This window comes from Pleurodeles waltl, chromosome 12 (assembly GCF_031143425.1).
Source record: "Pleurodeles waltl isolate 20211129_DDA chromosome 12, aPleWal1.hap1.20221129, whole genome shotgun sequence".
NCBI classification, from domain to species: Eukaryota; Metazoa; Chordata; class Amphibia; order Caudata; family Salamandridae; genus Pleurodeles; species Pleurodeles waltl.
Window position 1 is genome coordinate 45,305,430 of NC_090451.1, and position 12,508 is coordinate 45,317,937.

Consider the following 12,508-nt stretch of genomic DNA (forward strand, 5'->3'; position numbering starts at 1 on the left):
AGTTTCCTTGACCCGATCGTTGCCACCACTGTGGTTGTTGGTAGAGTAACATAGCACTTCTGAATGTAATATGCTGTTGACAATATGTTTTTCCTGTTAATCCAAGTCAAATTTATAGGTTGAAAGGCACCTTGAAGAGAAATGATGAAATCAAAATTTATTGATGGACCGTGATCAGCACACTCTATTTCCCTTGCAGTATTGCTGCTGAGGTCTCTTAGCGTGTATGCTGCAACCTCCTTGAGCAAAGTGTATTAAAGGATTATTTCTGAAATCTACAAGACAACACCCCTAGTATTGTGTCATCATGCTTTCCCAAAAATAGTTTGTTCCCAGTATTTCTTAATAAGCTGGTTTGTACGTCAAAGATATTTTGCCAGGAAGCATTTCTAAACAGAACAGTGGTTGGTATTTTGGTGATGTGGTATGCACCTCTAGATTTCTTGAGAAAGTGAACTAGACCATTTACCTATTTGCCTTTGCAGAACTGAAATGTTCATATGCTATACAAGGTTCTTTGCCACAGCACTAGGTGGCATTTACAAATATGCAGGCGGGTGTACAGGTTTTGATTTAAGACCAGACTGGCAAAGGTGTACATCCTGAACGACTGTACGTTTCCAGTGTTTTTATTTTTAGTTTTTAAGAGTGCTACTTTCCACATGATGGTAATTATTGAACACTTAAGTCATTTGACAGGCATTGCACATGATTCAGCAATCGATTTGCAGCATATTTTAAAACAAATCAGACACTTCATAGATTAAAGAAGACAACTGGATATATCCAAGTTTGCAATGTTTTTGAAGTGCTAGCAAATATGTTTCCAGGATTTCTATGAACACATACCTACAAGTATTTGCTGTTAAATTTCGTACACCAACATAAGATTCTGACTGCAAGTTGCCCTGTCTCAACGATGGAAATATGGGGTTTGAAATGGATGGTTGTTTAGCTTAAGCCCTGTGCTAACAGTGTTAGTTTTTTGAACTCTGTTATTCGATTACTTTCATGAACTGGAAATAAGCTGAGTTTAAAAGCATTTTTGGAACATAATTGTTAGAGTTGTTTAGGGATGCTTTGAAATGCTCCTTAGAATATATGACCATACAGCCTGGGGCAGTAGAAAGTTGCCTAGGCTCTAGTTTGCAGTATGGGAAGCAATTGCCAGTGATGGAATACTTGAGTTGAATCACTCTTTTACAGTCGCATTTGTTAGTGACATCATTTGTTCACTGTTTATTGTATTTGAAAGGCTTCACCTTGTCATACTAGTCATAAAATATATGTCCATGTTTGTATTACTAGCATTGATACTCCAGGAGTAATCCGACGCGTTTCGCAGCTCTTTCATGAACATCCAGACCTTATTCTAGGCTTCAACGCCTTCCTTCCTCTTGGCTACAAGATCGAACTGCCAAAGAACGGGAAACTGATCATCCAGACATCACTCTCTAATCAGGTTTGCAATAATTTGCTGCACGTATAAATGACAAGGGATCTGTGCATGATATCTGTCGGCTTACATCAGTGGTATAACAGGTGCTATACAGCATGTAATGACGATCATTTGTGTACTAAGCACTACAAACTGAATTGCCTTTTACCTTTCTTGGGAGGAGTTTCTTAAAGTTGTGTTACTCATTTATTGACTTAAGAATAACTACATGCTAATTAGTTTGCCTGGTTTCATATTCCTCACTTGCTGATGTCTGCAGCATATGTGTTAACCTAGTTCATTATCTTAGTAATGTTTGTTTAGCTGGGACACCAAGTGCCAATATCTGCATAACCTCCAGATTAAATTGTACATAAGTCATTTTTATTATAACTTGAAACTCCTTGAATTTCATAAAAAGAAGCTTTGATTGTTAAATTAACATAAAACACGGTTAAGTAAGTTAAGATCTCTTGGCAAAAGTGTACATTAAAAATATATTGAAAGTTAAAATAGCTAATTTTGGAAAAAAATCTGAAACGATGAAGTGAATGCTTTTATGCCCAAATCAAACTCGATAAACATGCACAACTGTTGCATACATGTTGTTCTCGAGTATCCCTGGCTCAGCTATCGCATTTACCCACAATTTTTTCATTTTGCTTGTAAATTAAACCGGCCTGGCAACTTGATCTTCGCCTGAAAGATTAAATACTTCACCCTGCTTCTGTCTTGGGACATTTTGACTAAGCTTCATTCCTCATGTGAGCTGACTCTGGAAACTTCACACTTTAAGGCCTCCCAGTATCAACACTATCTGGACTAAAGATGTCCATGGAGGTTGCTTTTAGGCTAATCATAAGTGTAAGGCACCTTGTCATTTTAGTTCAATACTGAGAACCCCACTGACTACCTCTGAAGGCCAGAAAAGTAACCCGATCTTAAAAAGCTAGTCACAGTACCACTCTTTACCTAATCCTACGAGACACAAGAACGCCGAGGAGTAACTGTAATCTATGTATGTAACACATACTGAGAACGAAGATAGCTATGACGCACTCACTCAATCTGTCAGCCGCTCTGTACAAAATTATGGCTTTTGACTTTCAAAAAATGTTTCATAGCCATTCTCTTTCTCCAGTATATAGGGAAAAGTTTTATTTGGTCTCTCTCTTCTGTGCTCTCCATATTTACTCCCTCATCTATGCCAAAATCCACTACTTGTGTCGAAAAATGCTGTTATGCTCTCGAGCCCCTGTACATGATTAAAAAACCAAACAAGTCAGACCTAAATGTGATTTAATTTAATGTTAATTATGGACGATCCCACCTATTATCAAAGCATTTTCAGTGTTAAAAATAACACGAGTGGAACGATCAATCCTTGATGCTTCCATCAAAATGTATAAGGCAGTGTCCATTTCTGTCAAAAATAAATTGTGTAACTCCTTTTCCTTGATGGATCTTGTAACATCATTAAACTTTGAGTTGCCATTACATAATACATATGTTCGGTGGCATGTGTAGCTGCAGATACACATGCTGTGCATAGTCCGCCGTCTGGTGTTGGGTCGGAGTGTTACAAGTTGTTTTTCTTCGAAGAAGTCTTTTCGAGTCACGAGACCGAGGGACTCCTCCCACTTTGGTTTCATTGCGCATGGGCGTCGACTCCATCTTAGATTGTTTTTTTTCCGCCATCGGGTTCGGACGTGTTCCTTTTCGCTCCGTGTTTCGGGTCGAAAAGTTAGTCAGAATCAACGGAAAATTCGTCGGTATTGTTTCGTTCGGTATCTGGATAGTTAGGGCAAATTGACACCGAGCCTTAAAGAGCTCCGGTAACCCTTCGGGGTATTTTCGATCCCCCGTCGGGGCCTGGTCGGCCCGACCACGTGCAACATCGAGGCTGATGGAACGGACCCCGTTCCGATTCTGTCCTAAATGTCACAGTAAATATCCTTATACAGACCAACATTTGGTCTGTAACTTGTGCCTGTCCCCCGAGCACAAGGAAGAGTCGTGTGAGGCCTGTCGCGCGTTTCGGTCGAGAAAAACGCTCAGGGACCGAAGAGCCAGGAGGTTACAGATGGCTTTCACGCCGACAGGACAACAAGGGTTCGAGGAGGAAGGAGAAGAAGAAACTTTCTCCATCCGTGATTCGGATTCTGAAGAATTCGACGTCGACGAGCAACCAACCGTGAGTAAGACGTCGAAAGAAAGAACACACGAAAGACCAGACAAAGCCCAGGGGACGCCACTGCCAACAGGCCATGGCTCAACCCATAAAGTAGGTGACCGTCCATCGGCACCGAAAAAGGGCGAGCTGGTGCCGAGATCGTCCGACTCAGGTCGAGACACAGGCACGCAGCAATCTCTGGACCGAGAAAGTGCCGCACAAAAGGGTCGACACAGAGACAGCAGCACCGAAGCTGCTCGGCACAGAGACAGCAGCACCGAAGCTGCTCGGCACAGAGACAGCGGCACCGAAGCTGCTCGGCACAGAGATAGCGGCACCGAAGATGGTCGACACCGAGAGGGTACGACACCGAAAAAGAGAAAGATCTCGTCTGAGCCGAAAACAACAAAAGACACGGTTTCGGTGCCAAAACGCCCAGCAACCGAACCTAAAGCCAGTTCCTACTCAGAGGAACAATCACTGTCCTCTCAACTACAAAGACACAGATTTGAGGAGGAATTACAAACAACGGATGTAGATCACACACAAAAGCGGATCTTTATACAAAGTGGTACAGAGAAGATCAGCACTCTTCCCCCAATCAGAAGAAAAAGGAAACTAGATTTCCAACAACATGAAAAGACACCACAAGCAAGAGTGGTAAAGAAGGTAACTCCACCACCGGCAACTTATATATCGCCGGCACAGACTCCGCCACAATCACCAGCACATACCACCATGAGCCAAGATGATCAGGACGCATGGGATCTCTATGACGCTCCAGTGTCGGACAATAGCCCTGAGTCGTACCCCACTAAGCCCTCACCACCTGAGGACAGTACAGCATATGCACAGGTGGTAGCTAGGGCAGCAGAGTTTCATAATGTATCGCTACATTCAGAGCCTATCGAGGATGACTTCCTCTTTAACACCCTGTCCTCCACCCATAGCAATTATCAAAGCCTTCCTATGCTCCCAGGAATGCTAAGGCACGCTAAACAAATTTTTAAGGAGCCAGTTAAAAGCAGAGCAATAACTCCAAGGGTGGAGAAGAAATACAAGGCACCGCCCACAGACCCTGCTTTTATTACATCACAACTGACACCAGATTCAGTTGTCGTAGGAGCAGCTCGTAAAAGAGCCAACTCGCACACATCAGGCGACGCACCACCTCCTGACAAGGAGAGCCGCAAGTTTGATGCAGCGGGGAAAAGGGTTGCAGCACAAGCTGCAAATCAATGGCGCATCGCCAACTCGCAGGCACTCCTAGCGCGATATGACAGAGCCCATTGGGACGAGATGCAGCATCTCATCGAGCACCTCCCCAAAGAATTCCAGCAACGGGCAAAACAAGTGGTTGAAGAAGGACAGAATATATCTAACAACCAAATCCGTTCTTCTATGGATGCAGCAGATACAGCTGCAAGAACAATAAATACTGCTGTAACAATAAGGAGGCACGCATGGTTGCGCACATCCGGCTTCAAACCTGAGATACAACAGGCAGTGCTCAATATGCCGTTCAATGAACAGCAATTGTTTGGCCCAGAAGTGGACACTGCAATTGAAAAATTAAAAAAGGACACTGACACAGCTAAAGCCATGGGCGCACTCTATTCCCCGCAGGGCAGAGGCACATTTGGCACATTTCGCAAAACTACTTTCAGAGGAGGGTTTCGAGGTCAAGCCACTGAAGCCAGCACCTCACAATCAAGACCACCTCCCTACCAGGGACAATATCAAAGGGGTGGCTTTCGGGGCCAATACAGAGGGGGCCAATTCCCAAGAAACCGGGGAAAGTTTCAAGGTCCAAAAAACCCTCCAAATAAACAGTGACTCACAGGTCACAAAACCCCTTCACACAACACCAGTGGGGGGAAGACTAAGCCAGTTCCACAAATCATGGGAAGAAATAACAACAGACACTTGGGTCTTAGCAATTATCCAACATGGTTATTGCATAGAATTTCTCCAACTCCCTCCAAATGTCCCACTGAAATCACACAATATGTCAAAACAGCATATAGACCTTCTAGGACTAGAAGTTCAAGCATTACTGCAAAAAGACGCAATAGAATTAGTACCAAAAACACAAAAGAACACAGGAGTTTACTCCCTGTACTTTCTAGTACCAAAAAAGGACAAAACTCTGAGACCAATATTAGATCTCAGAACACTAAACACCTACATCAAATCAGACCACTTTCACATGGTCACGTTACAAGACGTAATACCACTACTGAAACAGCAAGACTACATGACAACGTTAGATCTAAAAGACGCGTATTTCCATATACCGATACATCCCTCGCACAGGAAATACCTGAGGTTCGTATTCAAAGGAATACATTACCAATTCAAAGTGTTGCCATTCGGAATAACAACAGCACCAAGAGTCTTTACAAAATGTCTAGCAGTAGTAGCTGCACATATCAGGAGGCAGCAAATACACGTGTTTCCATACCTAGACGATTGGTTAATCAAAACCAACTCGTTAACAAAGTGTTCACACCACACAGATTATGTTATACAAACCCTTTACAAACTAGGTTTCTCCATCAACTATGCAAAGTCACACCTTTTGCCTCATCAAACACAGCAATACTTAGGAGCGACAATCAACACAACAAAAGGGATAGCCACTCCAAGTCCACAAAGGGTTCAAAATTTTCACAAGGTGATACAAGCTATGTATCCAACACAAAAGAATCAACAAAAAAGAGGGATCGGGAGGATTCAAGGTCCAGTGTACATACTCCCAATACATGTAATCAATAATGAAAGTACACGGTTCCTAACTCTAGGGTGAACAGTTAATGTTTAGGAGCTTAAAACCCTCACACACCCAAAAGGGTGTCATGCTTCATCATCGGGAAGCTCCTCGTCAGACCGGCTGGTGCAATGTCTGACGGGCTCCCCTTTCGGGGGCTCTTTGCCGGAGATCTTTTTGATGTGGAGTGGCTGCCGTGTATTATGGAGGTCAGATACTCTGAATGGCAGGAGAGTGATAAAATTAAGATTGATTAGAAACCCCTAAACTTGTTCTGTTTACTATCTATCCAGAGGGGTTACGATCAAGATTAAAAACATAATTAAGTGGAAAATGAGAATGATGCTCAACCACTTTAGAAAGCCTGGAGTGCTGGGCAATTGTCACCTGTCCCCTAGGGTCTGGTCAACATGATTCGCGTAATATTGGTCGTGAAAGATCCTCTAACGCTTCATCAGGACCTATAACAAACTAGACTTCTCCTGGCTATATATACAAAAATACACTATCTAATTACATCTATGAGAGTTAAGTAGTAGTCACTTACAACATTTGTGTAAACTGTCTCGTCAATGGTCTGAAACAAAAAATGGTCGCCCTAGAAAACAAAAAATATAATACAAACAATTGTGAGAGCACGGTTATGTGACCTTCACCCCCAATGTGAATCTGTGCATCAAGTGGTGTCAAACACATAAAGAACATATGCTTACCCGCCCTCTGCATTTGGGGGGCCTCTTAGGGAGTAGCACGATTAAGCCTATAGCTTCTGACAGGGGCAAGGTATTGTTAGCACATTGACAAAATGTTAAAAAACTCAAATAGGGGACAGAATATACAATAGAGTGGCCCCTAAAAACAAAAACAAGAGGTATTGATGTCGGAATCAATCGACATATTATGCAGCGTTAAAAAACATAATTCTGACATCATCATCTTAACCTATCTGATATCTGTAGAAGTAGCCGTATGTATATTAATCTCCTTATCTGTGACAAATGTCTATTAGAGTAACTTTATCACCGAGTTCGTAATAATGATGATCTTGAATCTTTGTCAATCTGATACTGGTAGAAATAACCGTAAATATAAAAATCTCCTTATTGATAGCAATTGTCTGTTAATGTAACTTTATCACAAGAATTAATCAAATTGCTAAATATAGAGTCGAAGCATATTTTCATCCAACCATTTTGTCAAGATGAAGCAGTCCCACTCACTCGGGGTATATTCAGCATCGTAAAGGGTTATTAAAGAATTTTTTTGAGCTAGTCTCTGCCAAACGTTGTCCATTACGGTGTAATTCCCCACACTTACTTGTCTATAGGCGTCTACAATGCGGGACACCTACCCACGGTCGTGCTCGCCCTGGAGACAGCGAGCCGGTGCTCAATCAGCACATTTAAACGCGATACGGAAACTACTTCCGCGTTTCGACGGCGTGGCATCGTAAAAATAGAAAACGGACTAGACGAAGTCCGAGTATTTTGTAAGTGTCAATTAGTATCAGCCATCTTAGAAAGGGGTTGGGGCGGCTGATCCCTGGTTAAAAAACGGAGAAAACATACGAAGGACGCTTGGAAAAAATATATTTATTGTGTCAATCGTCAAAACAACTTTATTAATGATATATTGTCGGCATCTGTGATAATGGCACCAGATCATAAATTGTGAATCAGACAAGTAATATAAAGAAGGAGATACATTGCTAATATAGGAAGTTCATAGATATATCCATATTAGAGGGTCTTAAAACAGTTTTGAGAGGATACGCCTCATTTAGTGCAGAAACGTCAGTGGTCAATGTCCTTAGCGAGACAGCGAAACCCAGGGGATGTCATCATTCAACCCAATGATGTTGGTATGCAATTTAAACACCCAACGTTGTTCTAATCTGAACAGTGATTGGGAGTAGTCATTGGTAAACTCGGGGGATTCCAACACTACCCAGCGCAAGTCGTCTGGATGATGGGGTTTCTCAAGGAAGTGGGCACATAATTTTGTAGTTATTCGGCCACACCTGATGTTACTTCTATGTTCATTAACCCTTATCTTGACAGGTCTGGTGGTCATTCCTATATATCGTAGGTCGCATGGACATGTAATCAAATACACACAGTTCTTTGTATTACAATTGGTATGTTTTCTCAGGTTCCATCGGCCGATGGGTACCAGATCCAGTGTCTTAGTGTGGTATGTCAAAGAACAGACGTTGCATTGTCCACATGGGTAATGTCCTGATACTGGAGGAAGATTCCAGAGTGTTGTCTGGGTCTGAATGACGTTCCTAGGGCGAGTGTGAATTATCAAGTCCTTGATATTCTGTGATCGTTTAAAAGCAAAAAGTGGTCTAGGAATATTACAGCCACTACTGCCGAGTATTGACCATCTTTTCAAAATAGATCTCTTGATTCTATTAGACAAAGGGGTGAAAGTGGTCACACATGTCATTGATTGGTTGGTGTTCCTGGTATTCGGTTCAAGTAGGGCCTCACGATTATTATTCCTTGCTCTTTTCTGGGCTCGATTGACGATTACCCGAGGGTAGTTACGTGCCAATAATTTAGTTTGGAGGTCATTAGCCTGTGTATTGTAGGTGTGTGTTGAGCTACAATTACGTCTTAGTCTCAAGAATTGGCCAAATGGTAAATTGTCACGTAATGATTTGGGATGATGGCTGTCATACGTCAGGAGGCTATTCCGGTCAGTTGGTTTTTGGTATGTACAAGTAATCAATTTGCCATTCTTAATAGTGATTAGTAGATTTAAAAAACTAATCTCAGTGGTCGACATTGTCGATGTAAATCTCAAAAAAGGGTTAAGTGTATTAACCCATTCTGTGAAGGTTGATACAGTCTCTAGGGGACCATGCAATACAATCAAAATGTCGTCGATGTAGCGTCGCCATAGTTTGATGTTGGCAAAAAACGGGTTTGTGGATGGCAAAATAAATTGTTTTTCAAAATTGTACATATACAAGCATGCCAAACTGGGAGCAAAGGTGCTACCCATGCATGTACCCCTTATCTGATGGTAGAAATCGTCTTCAAACTGGAAAAAATTCTCAGTCATTGCTAAATTAGCACATTGCATGATAAAAGAGACCGGTGAAGTGAGATTTTCACTATTTTCTAGGAGTGTAGTTTCGACTACCCGTAAGGTCGCATCCTGTGGGATGTTCGTATACAGTGCTTCAACATCCAAGGTAATCAAACAGTGGACATCGACTGTGTCATTAATCAAGTTAATCAAATTTAATACATCTTTGGTATCCTGTATATAAGTTGACGATTTTTTAACCAATGGTTGTAAGAAGTGATCGCAAAATATATAGACAGTGGTTCTAAAAGAGACCCAATGCCTGACACGATTGGTCGTCCCGGTGGTGGTGGTGAAATACCTTTGTGAATCTTAGGAAGACAATAAAAGTATGGGACCTTCGGGTGATGAGTATCTAGAAATGCTGCTTCTTTGGGGGAAATCCATGTATTACTGGTTGCTTCAAGAATCATGGACTTGATGAAACACAAAAGATACACGCAAAGATGGTATTAAAACTCCTAGGCATGATGTCCTCCTGCATAGCCATTGTCCCAAACGCAAGATTGCACATGCGGCCCTTACAACAGTGCCTAGCATCACAATGGTCACATGCACAGGGTCAACTTCTAGATCTGGTGTTGATATACCGCCAAACATACATCTCGCTTCTATGGTGGAACAGTACAAATTTAAACAAAGGGCGGCCTTTCCAAGACCCAGTGCCACAACAAGTAATAACAACAGATGCTTCCATGACAGGGTGGGGAGCACACCTCAATCAACACAGCATCCAAGGACAATGGGACGTACATCAAAGAAACTTTCATATAAATCACCTAGAATTGTTAGCAGTATTTCTAGCGTTGAAAGCATTCCAACCAATGATAACCCACAAATACATTCTTGTCAAAACAGACAACATGACGACAATGTATTATTTAAACAAACAGGGGGGAACACACTCGACACAGTTGTGTCTCCTAACACAAAAAATATGGCATTGGGCAATTCACAACCACATTCGCCTAATAGCACAGTTTATTCCAGGGATCCAGAACCAGCTAGCAGACAATCTCTCTCGGGATCACCAACAGGTCCACGAATGGGAAATTCACCCCCAAATCCTGAACACTTACTTCCAAATTTGGGGAACACCTCAAATAGATCTATTTGCAACAAAAGAAAACGCAAAATGCCAAAACTTCGCATCCAGGTACCCACACCGCGAATCTCAAGGCAATGCTCTATGGATGAATTGGTCAGGGATATTTGCGTACGCTTTTCCCCCTCTCCCTCTCCTTCCATATCTAGTAAACAGATTGAGTCAAAACAAACTCATACTAATAGCACCAACATGGGCAAGACAACCTTGGTATACCACACTACTAGACCTGTCAGTAGTACCTCATGTCAAACTACCCAACAGGCCAGATCTGTTAACACAACACAAACAACAGATCAGGCATCCAAATCCAGCATCGCTGAATCTAGCAATTTGGCTCCTGAAATCCTAGAATTTGGACACTTAAACCTCACACAGGAGTGTATGGAGGTCATAAAACAAGCTAGCAGACCATCCACTAGACACTGCTATGCAAGTAAATGGAAAAGATTTGTTTGTTACTGCCATAATAATCAAGTCCAACCATTGCATGCATCTCCAAAAGATGTAGTAGGATATTTACTACATTTACAAAAATCAAATCTAGCTTTCTCTTCCATAAAAATACATCTCGCAGCAATATCTGCTTACCTGCAGATTACTCATTCAACTTCCCTATTTAGAATACCTGTCATTAAAGCGTTTATGGAGGGCCTAAAGAGAATTATACCACCAAGGACACCACCTGTTCCTTCATGGAACCTCAACATTGTCTTGACAAGGCTCATGGGTCCACCTTTCGAACCCATGCATTCTTGTGAAATGCAATACTTAACGTGGAAAGTTGCATTTCTCATTGCCATCACATCTCTAAGAAGAGTAAGTGAAATACAGGCGTTTACCATACAAGAACCATTTATTCAAATACACAAACATAAGGTCGTTCTAAGAACGAATCCAAAATTCTTACCAAAGGTTATCTCACCATTCCACTTAAACCAAACAGTGGAATTACCAGTGTTCTTCCCACAGCCAGATTCAATAGCTGAAAGAGCACTACATACATTAGACATCAAAAGAGCGCTAATGTACTACATTGACAGGACAAAGGAAATTAGGAAGACAAAACAACTGTTTATTGCCTTTCAAAAACCTCATACAGGAAATCCAATTTCAAAACAAGGTATCGCCAGATGGATAGTAAAGTGCATCCAAACCTGCTATCTTAAAGCAAAAAGAGAACTGCCTATTACACCAAAGGCACACTCAACCAGAAAGAAAGGTGCTACTATGGCCTTTCTCGGAAATATTCCAATGACCGAAATATGTAAGGCAGCAACATGGTCTACGCCTCATACATTTACTAAACACTACTGTGTAGATGTGTTATCTGCACAACAAGCCACAGTAGGTCAAGCCGTACTAAGAACTTTATTTCAAACTACTTCCACTCCTACAGGCTGAACCACCGCTTTTGGGGAGATAACTGCTTACTAGTCTATGCACAGCATGTGTATCTGCAGCTACACATGCCACCGAACGGAAAATGTCACTTACCCAGTGTACATCTGTTCGTGGCATTAGTCGCTGCAGATTCACATGCGCCCACCCTCCTCCCCGGGAGCCTGTAGCCGTTTAGAAGTAGATCTTGAACATTTGTACATTCGTAAATATATTACATTAAACCTTCATTTTGTACATACGTATTTATTCCATTGCATGGGCACTATTATTAGCATACACAACTCCTACCTCACCCTCTGCGGGGAAAACAATCTAAGATGGAGTCGACGCCCATGCGCAATGGAACCAAAGTGGGAGGAGTCCCTCGGTCTCGTGACTCGAAAAGACTTCTTCGAAGAAAAACAACTTGTAACACTCCGACCCAACACCAGACGGCGGACTATGCACAGCATGTGAATCTGCAGCGACTAATGCCACGAACAGATGTACACTGGGTAAGTGACATTTTCCTTATCTATC

At 42.0% G+C, this 12,508-nt stretch overlaps 1 protein-coding gene across 1 annotated transcript in view; it reads left to right on the top strand.

The window, feature by feature from the left end:
• SIN3B (SIN3 transcription regulator family member B) overlaps positions 1-12,508 on the top strand; it is a 127,902-nt gene that overhangs the window by 38,504 nt on the left and 76,890 nt on the right. Inside the window, exon 5 of the mRNA XM_069216232.1 lies at positions 1,309-1,462. Coding sequence (XP_069072333.1) covers positions 1,309-1,462 — 154 coding nt within the window. The remainder of the gene's footprint in view (positions 1-1,308; positions 1,463-12,508) is intronic.